This window comes from Teleopsis dalmanni, chromosome X, assembly GCF_002237135.1.
Source record: "Teleopsis dalmanni isolate 2A chromosome X, ASM223713v2, whole genome shotgun sequence".
Classification (NCBI taxonomy): Eukaryota; Metazoa; Arthropoda; class Insecta; order Diptera; family Diopsidae; genus Teleopsis; species Teleopsis dalmanni.
The window spans coordinates 95,043,762-95,064,160 of NC_051848.1; the positions used below are offsets into that span (position 1 = coordinate 95,043,762).

Sequence of the window (20,399 nt, forward strand, 5' to 3'; positions counted from 1 at the left end):
GTAAGCACACCACGCCCACCATCCGCCGGACATGGTTTTAGTCCGGCCGTATGTGCTTCACCGTCGACTCCATATCAATTATCTTCACACTCTGCAGCTAGCCTACCATCACCACAATCTAATGCCAGTCAACCAGCTGGTGGTCCTGCCTACGGCTTTAGTTTTCCTTCATTTGATATCAATGAGAAAACTGATAAAGATAATTTGAATAATAATAATAACAGCAACAACAACAACAATAACCCACAACAAATAGGAACAATGGCTGGAAGTATGTCAAATGGTGGAGCTGTACTTTTAGGTAATACAATAGCTGGCAGTGTATCACAACACCAGCAACATAATACACCACCACATCCACAACCAGATTCAGAGCGTTTGCGTCATTTGCTTACAAATAAATCACATTCACTCACATCTTCCCTGCTCGGAACAGACAGTAGTGATGACAAGGACAATAATCTGTCAAAGGTATTAAATAAAGACTTGCGTTTTTATTTTATTTTTTTTTTTTTTTTTGTATTATGTATTCATGGTTTGATTTACATATGATTTTTTCATAAAAGGTTATATATTGAAATGAATAAATACCATGTCATATAATAAATATATATTTTTATTGTAGTTCTACAAACAGGGTCTGGTTAATGCAGATGAAGATAAAGATGGAAACGGACCAGGTGGTAGTAGCTCGAGTTGCTCGAGTATATTTAAAATGTCTGCTGGTGGACCAAATTCACGTTTTGGTAGTGGCTTGCAAAAATCATCGAATTCTAGTAATCCTATGCTGCTTTCGGTAAGCTTAAAAATTTTCTAAAACATAATTTTTTGCAACTCATCTTCTGTTACAGTTATTAAATGAAAGACCTGATGATGATGAAAGTAAGGGTGGTGCAACAACAGGTCGTCAAAGTGAACTATTACGACAATTGCAAAAGGATGATGGCCATCACGGGCATAGTCATAGTCACGGACATGGGTCCCACTCCTCAAATTTGTCAACTGAGGAACTTAAACGTATACTCAAAATACAAGGTGATCCTTCAATGACTCGCAAGCGTTCATTAAATGAACCAGATGATGGTATTTCGCCAAAACGTTCTGAAGATCGCCCCTCAAAATTACGTGCAAAGAACAAAATGCTCGCCTCACTATTAGAGAATCCGCCAAAGATTCCAGTGCTGCAAACACCGCCCCAAGTTAAAACTATACCTGATATAACTTCATCAACGGTGAATCGTGTTAGTTCCACACTTGGTTCTCTTGGTGCAGGACCTACGACAAGTAGTCTCGGCATGTCAACAAAGAGTGCAACACTAACAACGACACAAGCCAATACCGCTAATATAGTCGGAACAGGACGCGGTGGCGGTCGTAAACAACAACAACAGCAGCAACAGCCTTCCGATGCCTACCTCACACAGCACCAGCAACAGCAAAATTTAGTAGCTGCTGGTGTTGCAAATCTACAACGACCTCAACAACAGACGCAAATGAGCTATGCGTCAGTGGAGCATTCATTCGTATCGTCACCACTAAATACAACAGCTACCTCAGCCACAGCAGCTGCAACATCAACAGTTACATCGCAAGCTGCTGCGCAACAATTACAATCACTCAGCGCAGCGGATGGTGATCCTGAATTATCACAATTATTGGATAGTGTTATGGATTATGTAGCAGATGATCAGCCTTTTGTTGCAACAACACCAACAGCAATAACGGGTCTAACGCAACAAGAAATGAACGAACGTGTCGCTATTAGCGCTATACAAAAATCACTTATGGTGGAGACATCGGTGTACGGAACTGGGCAACAAGCACAGTTACAGCAACAACAACCACAGCCACCTGCTTATCCTGGTAATATGTTAGGTAATTTAGTGCAACAGCAGCAGCAACAACAACAACATCAACAGCAAATGTTGCAATTAATAAGGAACAGTCAAGCTGGCGGAGCTCAACAGCAAGCATCAATGCAACAGTTGGTGGAAGTTATGCGCGCCAATGTGAATCAGGTATATATAATAAATTGTAAAGATAAACATATATATATATACTAACGAACCTATTCTGTGTACTTAACAGATTTGTCAAATTCTTTAATAAAAGAATGATTTGATTATTACATAGCAGAAAGCTTTTTGGTATTCTGGACACATCTTGACAAATTTCAAAACTCAAGTACCTAGTGCTTCTCACCACACTATGGTGTAAAGTGTTTTGTATAGAAAACTGTTCGCAATTATTCGTAACTGCTCGTAAAAAATGCTTGTAAAGAGCATATATTTTAAGTTGTTAAAAGTTGCATTTTTCATGCATTCAAATAACAATAAAAAATATGCTTGTAAAGAGCGTATATTTTAGTTAAGAATATTTGTCATGCATGCAAATAAAAAAAATGCTTGAAAAGAGCATATTTTTATAGTTGTCAACAGCATTTGTAGTATTGACAACTAACAAGGAAAAGAGCTTTTTATTTATGTTACAGAATACCAAAACCTTTACAGAACTCAATTTTGACAAGTGTCAATGTTTGACAAGTTTATAAAGTGCACAGAATAGGTCTGTAAATTTGATTTTATCGTCAGTTAAAACGGTAGTGACTATTTTACTTAATAAGGTTTCGAAAGTTGTGAATTCTAACAACCAAATTTTTACTTTTTTTAATTAATGAATATTTGGCTGACCGTACAGCTGTTTCAACTATTGCTAAATATTTATAAAACATATTTATATGTCTTGGTTGTCATTTTCGAATAATTAATTTTTCTTCAGGGATTTCAGCGACCCCCGCCCATGTATACAGCGCGTGGACGAGTGCCGATGAATGCAGTTGCTACTCCTGGCGGTAATGTTATATCACCAGCACAACAATATCGCGCTATGAAACAACAACAAGCACAAAAAGAACGTCTGTTGCAGCAACAACAAAAACAGCAATTATTAGTGCCTGAAAGTGCAACGGCACGCAACGATCAATTATGTGAGTTTGAAGAAAGTTAATAGATAACAAACCTCAAAGCATTTAATTTAAATATTAAAATTTTTCAATAATTGCCAGTGTTCTCTTCTATGAAAAGATTTTGTTGTTATCATAGCTGTCGAGAACCATTTTTACTTCATAATTGATTTTTGTTATAAATAAATTGAAAATTTATACATTCTTGTATAGATACCTCTTATACATAAAAGTACACTTTTTTATATCTGATATTAATTACTTGATTGCCTTAGGTTTAAATCCAGGTATTAATAATATTGGCACTTTGTTGAATACCACAGTAGCTCCAAACGTTTCGTTATCACGCACAAATATGCCATCAGATTCTCAATTGAGTCCCAATTTTGCTCAAAGCATGATGCAACAGCAATTAAGTCCAGGACAGCGTAATGCACTATTTAGCCCACAACCAAATCAAGGTAAGCAAAGTCATATTAAACGCTACTGTCTACAGTGTTCATAGTTAAAACGTAATTTCCTTCATCTCCTTAGGTTATGTACCACAATATCCGCAGAATGCACAACGTTTGTCACCGCAACAACAACAACAACTGAACCAACAAGCTAATGCCCAACAGCAGCAGCAACTTTCTTTCCAGAATGCACAGGGTCAGGGTGGTGTTAGTGTTGCAGCACAGCTGTCACCACGTCAACCAACCTACGGTGCTGGTAACGCTGGTGGTAATGCCGGCGTTGTACAATCACCAGGCATGTCGAATGCCTCACCACAGCAGTGGGTAGCTGCAGCAGCAGCAGTTGCAGCCAATAATGCCAACAATGCAGCACAACGTGGCGGTCACTCATTGCAGCAACATAACCCCATGTTGAGTGCGCAATTACAGGTAAATGTGAGTTGTATTACTATGTTTATAAGATATAAGCCATATCTGATCAATAATTAAATGTATTTTCATTTTCTTAGGGTGTAAGTCCGTATAATGCGCGCCAATATCAAAGTCAACGACGTGGTCTTAACTCACCAAGTGGTGCAGTGCCTGGTAGTATGACAACAGTTACTTTACAGCGTCAAAACTCGTTTCAAACAAATGATAGCGGTTTCAGTGGTCCATCAACATCGCCATCGCCACAATCTCCATACGGTGCTGGCACCACTGTATTTCAACAACAACAAATGCAACGCATGCAACGCCAAAGCAGTGTGCCACAAGCAACACAACATTTGCCTGGTGAGTAGTAAAAAAGTTTTTTAAACTGTTTTTATTGTATTTTAAGTTACCTTTTTCGCTTAGGCAGAAATTTAAGTAGACCTAACCAAACAGTCTATATAAGCTATTAGTATAAAAATGATATTATTTCGACAGAATTTTTTAATTATATGTAGTTGTTTTATATGAACATGAATTGCCTGACTGTAAAGACACTAAATAAAAGTTATTTAGCTCGGGTGAGTATTTACTGCCTTTGGAAACAATTTTTGGCGGTTTCATTGAGTTCAAAGCTATTTAGGTTACATGTAGTTTCAGTTAATAATATTCATAACATGAGTATTAAAAATAAATATTTTTTTGTCTAAATAAATTTTTACTTGCGTTGTACACAAATTGAACGCAGAAAGATTGCTACAAACTGAAAATAACTTCTTAAAATCGCTTACTTAATTAGTTAGTTGTCTCATAAGGTAATAAGTTAATAAGTTAATAATTCATTGCGAAAATTATTAAATGTTTATAACTTTATTAATAACAAAACTGTAAAGAATATATTGTCTATAGCAAAATTAGCGTACTACAATACTTTAATGGTACAACATGTAGTTAAAGGAATTTATGCCCATTACTACTACTAAACTAACTGCTCCACTAATTAAGGAACTTAAAGTACTAAAATTTAGGAGTATAATATTAAGTAACTAAATCAAAAAAAAATCAAGAAAAACTTACAAATATACATATGCAGCACTCTCGCTCATACACAATTTTTATTTTTCGCTTCAAATTAAATTAACAAAACAGGCTCACCACGCCCTTTTGGCGGTACAAACTCTTCCAATCTTGATAATGGAGGCGTCGTCGGTGTCAATAATACCCTTAGTGGTAATATTAGCATCAATGGTGGCAACGGTGGCGTTATACCAATCAGTGGCAATGGTTATGGAGGTGCTGCCGGCATGATGTACAATAATATGCCGTCACAGGGTGGCCCACATACACCAAATGATTTCTATGGTCGCACACAGACCGGTAAGCCGAAGAACTGTTCATATAAAAAGCACAAAAATCCCCGCAAACAATTAATTTTTTAATGTAACAATTAAAAAAAATATATATATATACATATCTAAAACAAAACTGTTAATAATAATTATGCAAGAAAAAACTGTTTGATGTTCAATACATATCTACATGCATATATAATTGTTTATATCTTCATTTATATATACCATCTAATATATATATTATCATATAAACTACACACATATAAATTCTCAGCCAAATACATATACAATTGCATATTCTACTACATATGTATATGTAAGCTAAATGTTGTGTTAACATAAAGACGGTCTTTATTTATAATATCCTTTCATGTTCATCATCAATTATCACCCAAGGTTTCTTGTATATAGGTTATTGTTTTACAAACCGGACGGATTTTGGCAAAAAATGACCTCATGATCTCCGATTTGGCTAAAAATTTTTTTATGAGTTCCTTTCATAAAATTAAAAGACGCGTATCTCGGGAAAAAATTTTGTAATTCTTTTCCTAGGAGATACGAACCCATAGGGTTTTGAGAATTGGCATTGTAGACACATTTTCAAATGGCTACATCTCAAGTTCTATAAAAGATAGAAACTTGAAATTTACAGCGTTTCAAAGATAATTGATTGAACTTTTATGAAATAGTTTAAACAATTAAAATTGTTTATATTTAAGTACTAATATTAACCGTTAAATTTCAAAACTATTTTTTTTCTCCATACAGTTTTGAAAATTATTATTTATATATTATTTGGATTCACTTTTAAATTTTACTACGAAATAAAAATTTTCGAGATACCATCTTTTTTTGAAATTTTTTAATATTTTTTTTTCTCCCGCAAAACACATCAAGCACATGCGTACTACATTTCCATTAAATGAATTTTCAAAGAATATGATATAAATATTCTTATATAATATTTTTGATTTCGATTAGTAATAAAATTCTATATAAAACTCAAACATTTCTGGACAATATTGTCATTAGAAGTACTTTTAAAAATTTATTTATCCTTCATATCAGACCAAACACGTACACACGATTTTTCAGTACAAAAAAAAAAAAGGTTTATATCACACAAATTTTTGTTTTTACTTCTAATTCAGATTAATATATAAATTCTACTTAAAAAAAAAATATTTCCACTGTGATATTTCGTTTAGAAGTAATTAAAAAAAATTAATGTTTCAATGTTTCAATCCGTTGAAGTTGAAAATGCATCCAAACAAGGCCAAAGTAAGGCAAGTTTCAGATTACCATATATTCTGCGTATGTTGCGGATGCCTACGACTAAAAAAAATCTGAAGACAAAAATATGTTATACTTGCCGACTTAAGCTGGAGATGAGGGCCAAAAATAATAAGAAAAATAAAGAAGGTATATTGGCAAACAATAGCCAGTCTTTGAACGAGGAAAATATACAACCATCAAGTAGTAGCAGTTCGGCTACATACGAAACTAAAATGAGAAAAAGTGCTGTTTGTCCATTAAACAAAGCATATATTGAGGTAAAAGCAATACCCCAATTACATCAAAAAAACTTAAACAACAGCAATATAAAAATGAAAAACTAAAGGATAAATTTTTCCAAATTCCTCTCGATGAATCCAACAATAGCCATGAAAGAAGATGACTTTGCATCAATTTTAAAAAATCTACAAGAAAAATTCAAGGGCACAGCAAATAGGACTATGAAAATAAAAATATTGAGTGTGGTACATAATTGGTCGTTTCGGAAAATTATAACTTACTTCCCAAACGCTATAAAACATATGATTTAAGTAGCTAAAAAGCTTGTTTCAGAAAAAGGAATCTTAGAAGACCCAAAAGTAGAAGATGCAAAAATCCACGCATCGCTAGGAAAACATTTAACCGATGCAATTTTAAATTTTTACGAATGTGATGAAAATAGTCAAGTAATGCCTGGGAAAAAAGACTGCGTATCCGTAAAAATTGACGGAAAAAGGACACAAATGTAAAAACGGCTCATTCTAAGCAATTTGAAAGAGTTGCATACTCTTTTTAAACTCAACCATCCGGACATTGAATGTAGTTTTTCAAAACTTGCATCATTATGACCACAACATTGCGTTCTTGCAGGAGCAAGCGGCACACATTCAGTTTGTGTGTGCTCCATTCACGAAAACGTACGATTAATGGTAGATGGAGTGAATGTAAAGGCACTGACTGCATGCAGTAGAAAACCGATAAATAACTATAAAGATTGCCTACAGCGCATGATTTGCAATACTTCATGCACAGAATGTTTTCTAGGAACCTGCGCCAAATGTCCTGGAACTGAAAATATCAATGAACAACTTCTGAAGATATTTGATGACAACATGATTGACACCGTTACATACAAACAATGGGTTCGTGAAGAGAGAAGCACATTAAAAACGTTGACATCCGAAATAGACGAATATTTGCAATCCTTAACAGATGGTTTAGACAAATTGCTGTTGCATTCCTTTATCGTTAAAAAACAGACAGAGTTTTTAAATGATAAGAAAAACAACTTAGCAAAAAATGAATGCATAGTTTTGTGTGATTTTTCCGAAAATTATGTTTTTGTTGTTCAAAGCTCTGTTCAAGGTATTCACTGGAATAATAATCAGGCAACAATTCATATTTTTGCAATATACCACCGTGATGAAAATAAAAAACTACAAATAAAAAATTTTGTCTGCATATCTGACTGTTTACATCACAACACAACTGCTGTACATTTGTTCCAAAAATACGCGATCAAATTCATTAAAAAAATTAGTACAGATATCAAAAAAATTTTATATTTTTCCGATGGATCGGGTTCACAATACAAAAATAAAAAAAATTTTATTAATTTAACTCATCACAAAGCAGACTTTGGTTTGGAAGCAGAATGGCACTTTTTCCCAACGTCATACGGCAAAGGACCATGCGACGGCTTAGCTGGTACCTTAAAGAGGAATGCTGCAAGAGCTAGTCTTCAACGAATACATAATCCAATTCAAACACCAAAGTAATTATTTAACTGGGTTAAGGAATGTTCACCAAATATTGTGTGCCATTTCTCAACATCAAAAGACTATGAAGCTGAAGAAAATAAGATTAAACACCGTTTCGAAGCAGCTACATCAGTTAAAGGCACATTAAAATATCACTGCTTTATTCCAAATTCCAAAAAAGTATTAATGGCAAACATATTTTCTTCTTCAGACATTACAGATTATGTATTAATTATGAAATGAGTATTAATAAAATCGCTATAAAAGCCATACATAAAAATAATATTTTGTTTTTAGCTCCTTACAGCTTATTTCCTATAACATTTCTGATCTGTGAAGAGTATTTTTGCAACTGTAGCAGAATAATAAATAAAACCAAAAAATGTAGGGGTAATTATGTGCTGCAGTTATGTAGGTAGTTCAAAAAAAAAAAGAAAAAAGTTTATTTAACGGTTTAATTATGTTAAAACTCATAATTTAAAAACAGAAATGATGCGGAACTAATTTAAAATGGTTATGTGTTATGTATAATTTAATATATGGTACATTTATTTTAGAAATAAAAAGTAAACATTTTTGTATAGATTTTCTTCGAAAATTGATTTAATGGTATTAAGGTGAGTATGAGCAATGTGTAGGACGCCTGATAAATTAATTTTTTTTAATTACTTCTAAAAGGAATATCACAGTAGAAATATTTATTTTTTAAGTAGAATTTATATATTAATTTGAACCAAAAAAAAAAAAATTTGTGTGATATGTTCCTTTTTTTGTTTTAATGAAAAATCGTGAGTATGTGTTTGGTCTGATATGAAGGATAAATAAATTTTTAAAAGTACTTCTAAGGGCAACATCATCCTGAAATTTTTGGATTTTATCTAGAATTTTATTACTTATCGAAATTAAAAATATTATGTAAGGATATTTGTAGTATATTCTTTGAAAATTCATTCAATGCAAATGTAGTACGCTTGTGCTTGATGTGTTTTTGCGGGAGAAAAAAAAATATTAAAAAATTTCAAAAAATATTGGTATCTCAAAAATCAAAAATTATTTCGTAGTAAAATTAAAAACTGAATCTAAATAAAATATACAAAAATAATAAAAAAAGATAAAAAAATTTTCAAAACAGTTTTGAGAAAAAAAATAGTTTTAAAATTTAACGGTTAATATTAGTACTTAAATATAAACAATTTTAATTGTTTAAACAATTTCATAAAAGTTCAATCAATTATCTTTGAAACGCTGTAAATTTCAAGTTTCTATCTTTTATAGAACTTGAGATGTAGCCATTTGAAAATGTATCTACAATGCCAATTCTCAAAACCCTATGGGTTCATATCTCCTAGGAAAAGAATTACAAAATTTTTTCCCGAGAAACGCGTCTTCTTATTTTATGAAAGGAATTCATAAAAAAAATTTCAGACAAATCGGAGATCATGAGGTTAAAAAGGTGTCTGAGTTGTAAAAGAATGACCCATATATATGTTCTCCAGTTTCAGCCATAATTCGTCTTCAACATATAAAACATATAACTGTTCCTAATATATATATATATATATATATGCTATTTATATGTATTTATATTTATATATAATATATTTTATTTATATATACATATTATACCATATATATATATATAATCATTATTTGTTATATGTATACATATAATATACATAATAAATGATATGTATCGTTATTGTATTGTTATGTTATATAATATATAATACATTGTCGAGTATAGTACATAACATCATATATATATATATATATATTATATATATATATATATTATATATATATATATATATATATGTGTGTGTTTTATGTAGATAGATTATATATACATTATATGTAATATATGAATACATATATATATAATATTGTAAATGTGTTATAAATTTAGTTGTTGTGGTTCAATGTACATAAAGTGCCTTTAGAATAAATAATATTCCATAGAACAGTAAACTCTGAGGTGTTTTGTATATATAATTATATGTAAATAATCAAACCCGTTATTATAGCTATACATTGCTTGTACTGCATACTTTTAAAAAAGCATACATGTGCAATAACGAATTTACTATTAAAATATATATATAAAATATTATTTGTGTACAATAAGCTTATGGTCTAATCAATATTTATGGTTTATATTTTAATGACTTGCTATGATATTATGACATCTCCAGTGTTTATCTTTTCATCATGCCCCCACTTTTCTTTACTAATGCAGTGAAAACACTCTTAACGGACAACTCGGTTTTATATAAACCTATCTATTTCTTATTATTTTTTTAAAGAATTTAAACCATTTTCGCGGACAAAATTAGGTAACAATGAATGTTTGCTTAAGATTGTTTTTACTGTATAATTTTTATGAGAAATTGTTTATGTTAAATGTTATTATATTGATTATTTAAGTTAATTTATGGCAGGATTTCAGTTATAGTTTACTTACTTGCTAACTTACTTAGTTGGCTTTACAGACGTGAATCGTCCTTGGCCGCGTCGAGTAGCCTCCGCCAGCCAGTCCGATTAGTTGCTTGCTGTAGCGAGTTGGTAGTACCGAGCACTTTCAAATCTTTGGTAACCTGATCTTTCTACCGAAGATGCGGACATCCTCTATCGCGTTTTCCATCTGCGGGTACGGAATTAAACACCTTTCTAGCCGAAGCACATTCTTTCACTCGCACGACATAACCAAGCCAACGAAGCCGCTGAATTTTTATCGCTTAACTATGTCAATGTCGCGGTATGGCTCACACAACTCATCGTTCCATTTAATTCGATACTCGTCTCCAACGTGTAAGGCACCATTGATCTTTCAAAGAATTTTTCCCTTGAATGCTTTTAAGGCCTTTTCATCACTGTTGGTAATTGTCCCAGATTCTGCAACATACAGCAGGACGGGCATGAAAAGAGATTTGTAGAGCATGATTTGTGTTTGAACTTTAGTTCTTAATTGCCTACTTAGCACAAAGTAACATCTATTGACAAGAATGATTCTTCATTGAATCCCTAGGCTGACATCATTTTTCGTGTTTAAGGTTGTTCCTAAATAAACAAAGTCTTTCACAACTTCGAACTTATAATTGTTAAGAGTGACGTAGGTTCCAAGACGCTCAGAAGATTTGTTTGTTGACAGAAAGTACTTTGTTTTGTCCTCATTTACCACAAGACCCATTCGCCTTGGTTATTTTTCAAAGTTAGGAAATACCGCACTGACGACGCGGATGTTCAGGCCAATGATATCAATATCATCGGCATACGCAAGCAGTATTACACTTGTGTAGAATATTGTGCCAATACGGTTTAAATCAGCTGCTCGAATTACCGTTTCCAACATTCGGTTAAAGGAGTCAGGAATCACAAAGGAATCACAGTCAACATCATTTTACATAGCCGTATAAGTTTTGCTGGGATACCAAATTCAGACATAGCGGCATAGAGAGTGCTTCTAATCATAGTGTCAAATGCAGCTTTGAAATCGACAAATATGTGATGTGTATCTACTTGTTTTTTTTGGGTCTTCTCCAAGATTTGACGCACTGTGAACACTTGGTCTAAGGTGAACTTACCAGATCTGAAGCTACACTGATAAGATCAAATCAGTTGGTTGACGATTGACATCAATCTGTCACATAGTACGTTTACGAGAACCTTATGTTCGATATTTAAAAGACTAATCCTACTATAGTTAGCGCAGTTTGCAGGATCACCTTTTTAGTAGGTTGAGCAAAGTACACTTAAATTCCAACTGTTGGGCATGCATTCATCTGACCGTATGTTGCGAATTATCTGAAGCATGCATTTTGATAGCTCTTCGCCATCAGCTTTAAGCAGGGTTATAGCTGTTTCAACTTCATTATGATCGGGGGGCTGGACGATTATTTCATCGTCACCGATTGAAAATTCGGGATCATCTTCGCTTTCAGTCACATTACTACTACCGCCATTTAGCAGTTTCAAGAAGTGGTCCCTCCAAATATTAAGCATGCTTTGAACATTTATCACCAATTTATCGTTTTCAACTTTGCAAGAATTAACTCCGGGTTTATAACCATTTGTCAGGCTTATAATTTTTTGATAGAATTTTCGAGCCATATTGCTGTCGCCCAGGTACTCAAGCTCACGGTACTCACGTCTTTCTGCTTCCTTTTTTTTCGCCTGAAAAGACGTTTCTCTTCCCTTCCCTTTGGTCGATATCGTTCTTAAGCAGCGCGCGTCGCAACTGACCGCAGGGTTGCTTGATATGCTGCGTCTTTCTCTGCGGTAGTGTCATGATACTCTTGGTTGTACCAGCTATTTCTTTGTGTACGGTAATAGCCAATCACCACTTCTGCAGCCGTACGCATAGAGTTGGAGATGTGATTCCATTGCGTACATATATCGGTTTCTTCAGATAAATTTTCCAGATACTGGGAGAGTCGAATAGCGAATTAATTAGCTGTCTATTGTGATTGCAGCTTTTTGATGTCTAGCTTTCGCGCGCAAAATAAATCACTCCGCAATTTTTAATGTTTTTTTATTAACAAATGGAATACAGTGAATACAGATTTAATTAAATCAATTGAGACAGTGACTCTAAATAAAAATCTTATAAAATTGTGCCCGATAATTAATATTTTTCCACACACATTTAAATCAGCTGATAGAGGTAGCATACGAGTATAAAGCTTGAAAGCTTCACATAAATAAAGACAAAACAGTGTTGTAAATTGACTCAGAAATTATACCAACTACAATTCGCTTATTGTGTAATTTATTAATAAAATTTTTTCTGTTTAATTTATTTTTTTTTTTCTTATATTTATTTTGTCTTCTTTATATAAAGCGATTGAACAAATAAAATTTAATAATAATAATTCATGCCTATAAATAGAACACCGCCTCCGGTAAAAGAAGGTGGTGCACACCAACTAAAAAGTGATAATTCGCTAGCAGATGTTGGAACTAAAAAAGAACATAGTTTAGAAGAAAAATGAATAAACAAAATAAAAACATTTCGAGTTTACTGAAGGTTTCTCAACGAGAACGATCAGGATCTATGAGCGAAATCTATAACGCTAAAATCGATATGATACCTAATGATATTAAATCGTGCAGAAAAGAAGAATGGAACGAAGTTAAAGCGAATACAAACAACCAAATAAGTGCGGTCACACCGACTGAAAAAATAAAAATAGCTGTTGAAAACGCTGGTTTTCAGGTAAAATCAGTTTTTAACATAAAAAGCAAAGATAAAATACCTCAACCTTTATATAAAATCAAATTAGAACCAGATACTAAAAAATTAAAAAAATAACGAGGTTCACCCAATTTACCACTTGCGTTTCTTACTAAATCGGAAGATAACAGTTGAGGAGCCTCATATACGCAAAACTCCAATGTAATGCCTAAAGTGTCAGGAATTTGGGCATACTAAAAGTTATTGTACTCTGCTCAAGGTTTGTGTGACCTGCGGTGGTGGTCACCACTTAACTGAATGCAGTACAGATAAAAATAACATAAATTCCAGAAAATGTAACAACTGTGGTCGTAATCATACTGCAAACTACCGTGGCTGTCCAATTAATATCAAAATTAAGAATAAAGCTACCCAACGCTCTGAAAAGGTACCAAATGCTTCATTCATAATCCAACAAAGTCCACTCAATATGAACCAAACAATCACAAAAAAACTTGATACAGCTAATTCATACTCAGCCGTCTTAAAAAATGGTTTAGTTAAACAAATTCCTAAAAATTCAATAACCCCCAATCAAGCGTTAGAATCAATGCTAATAACTCTTACCCAACTAATGATGAACTTTATGGCCTTTATGTAAAAATTACTGCAAGATATAGTAAAAGCTCAAAATCAAATGATGCAGATTCTTTCAGCTAATAAATGAACTCTCTTAGAATATGTCACTGGAATGCCAACGGCATCCGCCAGCACAAACTTAAAGTCATAAACTTTCTATCGTCCCACAATATTGATGTTCTTCTAATAACTGAAACCCATCTATGTAGCAAACACAATTTCTCTGTACCTGTATTCAATTTCTACTTCACAAGCTATCGTGAAGATAAGTCCCACGGGGGAACAGAAATTCTAATTAATTGAAGTATTAATCACTACGTTCTAAAACAGCACTCCACAGCCCACATTCAAGCTACGTCAATATGCATTAAATTGATTGAAGATGAAGTCGTGCTCAGTGTTGTCTACTGTCCTCCTAGATTTCTTGTAACTCAATTCGTGGATTTCTTTCATAATCTCGGTAAAAAATTTATAACAGCGGGAGACTTTAACACCAAACATACATATTGGGATTCCCGTCTAATAAACCCAAAAGGAAAGCAACTCTACTCTATTCTTACAAATCGCCGCAAAATTTACCCACTTACTGGCCATCTGACCCCAAAAAAATTCTAGATCTAATCGACTTTTGTATAGTGAAAAATATTGACCACGAAGTAATAACTGCGCACTGTAGCTTGGAACTATCAAACGATCACTCTCCAGTTATTATAAACTAATTCAAAACACCTAAAAACAATCAAAGTGCATTAAAACTGACGTCACTAGATCTACAAGATCTAGTCCTCAGAAAGTCCTCAGATGTAATTGAAAATATTGTCAGAGAAATAAAACATCTGAAACGGATGTGGCAAAAACATAGGTCACCTACAAGTAAATTCAAGTTTTTGGCAGCTAAACAACGCATAAAAAAAGCATTGCTCATAGAGATTGAAAATAGAAAGTACGAACTATTCCCTATGGCGTTCGGTAAGGAAATTAAAAACACCTAAGGAGAGTGTACCACCGCTCAGGCAAGCCGATGGGAAATGGGCTAGAGATGAAGTAGATAAAGCAAATGTGTTCGCAGACCATTTAAACCAGGTATTTCAACCAAGTGCTTTGACTAATAACTTTGCACTACCAATGCAATCTCCTCTAGTCAGATATGGACGTCTCAAACTCAAAACCAAACAGATCCAGCATGTTGCAAAAACCCAATTATGTGTCAACAAGTCCCCGGGATATGACCACATTCCAGCAAAAATTCTAATAGAGTTACATCAAATAGCTTTTAAAATAATGACAAAAATATTTAATGCAATACTTCGAATTGGGTACATTCCTCAAAGTTGGAAAATATCACAAATCATAATGATTCCTAAACCAGGAAAAAACTTGACATTACCGTCTTTATATAGACCCATAAGTCTTTTACCAATGCTGTCGAACTTTTTGAACGAATGCTTCTCGGGAAGATAACAACATATCTACAGCAAAACAACATAATACCTCACCACCAATTTGGTTTACTTGCTAAACATGGCACCATCGAGCAAGTGAATTGCATAACAAATGAGATTGGGAAAGCATTTGAAGATAAAAAATCCTACTCTGCTATATTTCTTGTAATAGCACAAGCTTTTGATAAGGTTTGGCACGCTGAACTTATTTATAAAATCAAGGAACACACTCCTGACTACATTCACAAAATACTAGAGTCATATCTTCAGGACAGGAAATTTCATATAAAAGTTTGAAGCCATACAACAGCTAATCTCGACATAAAGACTGGAGCTCCTCAAGGCAGTATTGTAGGTCCTCTAGTATGTATTCTGTTTACTTCGGATATACCAAACAACTCTCGTCTTGTGACTTCTACGTTTGCTGATGACAAACGTCACTTTAAGAAGTGATAAAATTCATGAAGATCTGAAAATACCACTAATCAAAAATGAACTCACTAAAATCAAATGCAAGTACAAACAAAAACTTGAAATTCATCCGAACCACATTGCAAGGAATCTACTGCTAACGCGGCCTTCTTCAAGATTTTATCCTTTTCTTTTCATGAAATAACTTGAACTTTAATTATTACCAATTAACTCCCATTGTAATTGTCAGTTAATTTGTTTGCTGTAGTTTTTTAAGATTTGAATACTTTTTGTAAATCTTCTTTCACAGAGCTTGTTCACGTACCTTTTTTATCGCACAAAAACGTGTGCAGATCTTGACGGCAACAAGTTAATGATCCGAATCGATGTTGTCTCCTCGGATAGTAAATGCATCTAAGACACTGGAAGCATGCCTTTCTTCCATCAAAACGCGATTAATTTGAGATCTCGTGTTTTCATTAGGTGACAGCTATGTTGCCTTATGTATGTTGAGATGCTGAATTTGATACTACTAAGCATTATGTTTCTAGCCGCGGTGAATTTAATCAGGCTTCTTCCATTATCAGAAGTTTTTGTATGAAGGCTGAACTTTCCTACAGTAACGCAAAAGTCATGTTTTTTACACGCATCGGCCTTATATTTTTTGAGGATATTAATCATCTGTATAGATGCACCTTCTTTGTAAAGAGTTCGAATATTCCACGTGCATATTTTTAAATGGTGGAACAATGTGCTTTTCTCCGATAAATCCAAGTTTTGTGTTTATAGCATTCAAAGATGTAAATTAGTATGGCGTACGCGAGGTGAAGCATACAATAAACAAAATTTTTTTCCAACTGTAAAACATGGAGATGATGCAGTAGTGCTCTGGGGTTATATGGTAACTAATGGTATGGATAGTCCTGAGTTTGTGGAAACAACAATAAATTTATATATATTTATCTAAACATTTTGAAGAGTAATATTCGATCAAGTGCTGACAAATTGGAACTAACAGATGGATTTTATTTTCAACAGACCAATGATCGTCAACAATCGGCAGAAATTATGCATCCTTGGTGACTATATAACGTCCCAAAATTGCTAAATACGCCTTTACAGTCACCGAATTTAACTCCAACTGAACATTTATGGGCAATGATTACGAGAAAAACTCGTAAACATTCAATTTCCACCAAACAGCATTTGAAAGACATAATACTAAATTAATGGGGCGTCATAACAACTCAGGACACCAGTAAATTTTTAGTTTCGTAGAAAAACCGTTTAGTGGAAGTCCTTAAGCATTGCGGTCATCCAACTAGTTACTAAATTGCATAACAAATCAGGAATCAGAATAAAATCTTGTTTTATACTAAGTGCTTGTAGACTTTTGATCGCTTGTTTTGCTACTCTTTACGATAAAAGTACCGTTATCTCGGCTCTTTTATGAACACGTGAAACGAAACTTCGCAAAAACATTGTGCATTGAATGTTATAAAAAAAACAAAGTGTGTTTCCAATAAATTGGTTTTTTTGGAAAATATTTCTAACAAAAGTTTTTTTTACTGCCTGCTTGTAGACTTATGACTCCGACTGTAAATATTTACAATTTTTATTTTATTTACATTAACCTTTTTAAAAAACAGAAATATTAAATAAAATTAATTTTTATTAAATTCTGAAATCATTTATTTTCAATTTGGCTTTTCTTTTCATTTACATAATTATTCTGATTACTCCCAGGGAACAAGTCTCCCTATTCCCACGGTATTTCCAAGAATATAACTTCCTTATTCTGGATTGCTTGAGAGACAGCTCTTTTGGGGAAAACAAAAGTTTCAAGCAAAAGCTTTTTAATGGCGAAAAGTGTGAAAATGAGCAAAACAAAGAAAAGAATTGCGTATCAAATGTTGATTTAAATTTAAAAATCGCATTATTTGTCTGCAGCACAAGGTATCAGACGTTAATATAATGAATAATTTATAATTAAATAATAAAAAATAATAAAAAATCTTTTATTTTATTTTTTATTTAATAGCTATATAATTTATTTTTTTCTTTTATACAATAAAACAAAGTGAAATATCTTATTTATTAAATGAAATTATTAATGTTTTAACTAAAATTTGAGTTCCTCTCCAAAAGTCGTATTTATTTTTATAATTAGGATAGAAATGTTCTTCAATTTATAAACTGTAATAATAGTTTATAATTGTGCAGATGTTACAATAAAAAAGAAACAATGTTCACAATAACAAAAAATTATATTATAGTTTTTCCAGGAGTCATTCTAGTATTTGATTTCCTTTCATTATTCTATTGTTTTAAATAACAACAGTTAACGGTTAAATTTGTGGAAAAAAGCAGTGTGGATAAAATAAATAATTAAAAATTTAAATATTTTAAATTTATTATAATGTTTTTATTGTAATAATTTTATTATAACACAATAATTTTATTAAAATATATTATTAAATAAAAATTTAGTTATACTAAATTTATTATAATAATTTTATTAAAATATATTCGAAAAACTTATCTACCCATGTGGATAAAATAAAAAAATAAAAATTTAAAAATATTACATTTATTATAATAGTTTTATTATAATAATAATTTTATTAATATATTCAAAAACCTTATCATTACATATTAAATTAAACTCTTTTTAACACTTTTTTAACTTGTCTCCCGAACAATTTGCTTGGGAAAGATTTTGTGAAAAATTAGGAAAAAACTCCTATTTCCATACGATTCAGAATAACTATATTATTAATATTTGTTAGTTAATTATTAAATTACTATTTCTGTTCGTTTTTTTTCAGTTCTGCTGATTAAAACAATTCTATAGACTAAAAATTCTTACGTCAATTCGAAATCAAATTCTTGTTTGGATTTTTTATATAATTAGTTTTTTTTGATGATAATTAGTTTTTATAACATATGTATATTAAAATTTTTTTCAATTCGATTATATATATTTAAAATATATTTTTTGTTTATTTATATTTTGTATTATATTATGTATTGCCTATTTGCAATAATATAATAAAAATTGCATTATAATATAATGCAATAATAAGTATTTTATTAATATTATATTATAATAATAATATATTACATATTAATAAGTATTATATTAATATTATATTATTATTATAATATTATTATTTGAGTATTATACTACATTATTCGAAATAATAACACTTCGTTCAATAATGTGTGTGACTGACACATAGATGGCGGCACTAATACTAAATAAATATTTTTTTTCGAAAGTGGCAACCTTTTTAGGCTTACTGTCAAAATCATATGTTAATCCGACCATTTGTTTACAAGTTGCAGTGCTTTAAGTGACGCTACTTTTGAGTTTTCAAAAAAAAATGAATTCAAAGCAATTCCGTGTGCTGATTTATCATTGTTTTTTAATGAAAAAAAATATTGTTCAATGCCAGGAATGGCTTGAAAAACATTATTCGGACTCTGCTCCATCAAAAAGAAGCATTTGTTATTGGTATGCCGAATTCAAACGTGGTCGTACAGACACCGATGACATTCCATCTACTGGACGGCCAAATGACGCTGTTATTCCGAAAAACGTTGAAAAAACACTGAAAATCATTATGTCCGACCGAAAAGTGAAAGTGAGGGAGATTGCTGGCATTCTACAGATATCAGCAGGCAGTGTACACACCATAATACACGAACATAATATTTTTTTTGAGTATGAAAAAGGTGTTTTGCAAATGGGTGCCGCGTTTGCTCACACCAGAGCAAAAACAACAACTAATCGATGATTCAAAGAGCTGTTTGGACATGTTTACGCGCAATAAGTCGGAGGTTTTGAGTCGGTACATCACGATGGATGAAACATGGATCCACCATTTCACTCCAGAGTCAAATCGGTAGTCTGCTGAGTGGCATGCAGCCGGTGAAAGCCGCCCAAAGCGACCAAAGACGCAGCAGTTGGCTGGCAAGGTTATGGCGTCTGTATGGAATAATAATGCGCATGAAATAATATTCATCGACTATCTCCAGAAGGGGAAGACCATCAATAGCGATTATTATATAGCGTTATTGAAGCGTTTGAAAGACGAAATCGCAAAGAAACGGCCTCATATGGCGAAGAAAACAGTTTTGTTTCACCAAGACAATGCATCGTGTCACAAGTCGATGAAAACGATGGCAAAATTGAACGAATTGAACTACGAATTGCTGCCGCACCCACCGTATTCTCCAGATCTGGCCCCCAGCGACTACTGGCTCTTCGCAGACCTCAGAAAGATGCTCCGTGGTAAGAGATTTGGCTCAAATGATGAAGTAATCGCCGAAACTAACGTCTATTTTGAAGGCAAAGAAAAATCATTTTACAAAGGCGGTATCGAAAGATTGCAAAAGCGTTGGAATGATTGTATCTCCCTAAAAGGGGAGTATGTTGATAAATAAAAACGAATTTTGGCAAAAAAATGTGTTTTAATTAGTTAGTCACACACATTATTGAACGAAGTGTTATACATAT

General features: G+C 32.6%; 1 protein-coding gene across 1 annotated transcript in view; it reads left to right on the forward strand.

The window, feature by feature from the left end:
* Positions 1 to 20,399, forward strand: part of LOC119688720 (neurogenic protein mastermind-like) — a 40,509-nt gene that overhangs the window by 15,608 nt on the left and 4,502 nt on the right. The window contains exons 2-9 of the mRNA XM_038103387.1: positions 6 to 471; positions 626 to 796; positions 852 to 2,018; positions 2,779 to 2,986; positions 3,238 to 3,423; positions 3,497 to 3,846; positions 3,927 to 4,191; positions 4,978 to 5,205. Coding sequence (XP_037959315.1) covers positions 6 to 471; positions 626 to 796; positions 852 to 2,018; positions 2,779 to 2,986; positions 3,238 to 3,423; positions 3,497 to 3,846; positions 3,927 to 4,191; positions 4,978 to 5,205 — 3,041 coding nt within the window. The remainder of the gene's footprint in view (positions 1 to 5; positions 472 to 625; positions 797 to 851; positions 2,019 to 2,778; positions 2,987 to 3,237; positions 3,424 to 3,496; positions 3,847 to 3,926; positions 4,192 to 4,977; positions 5,206 to 20,399) is intronic.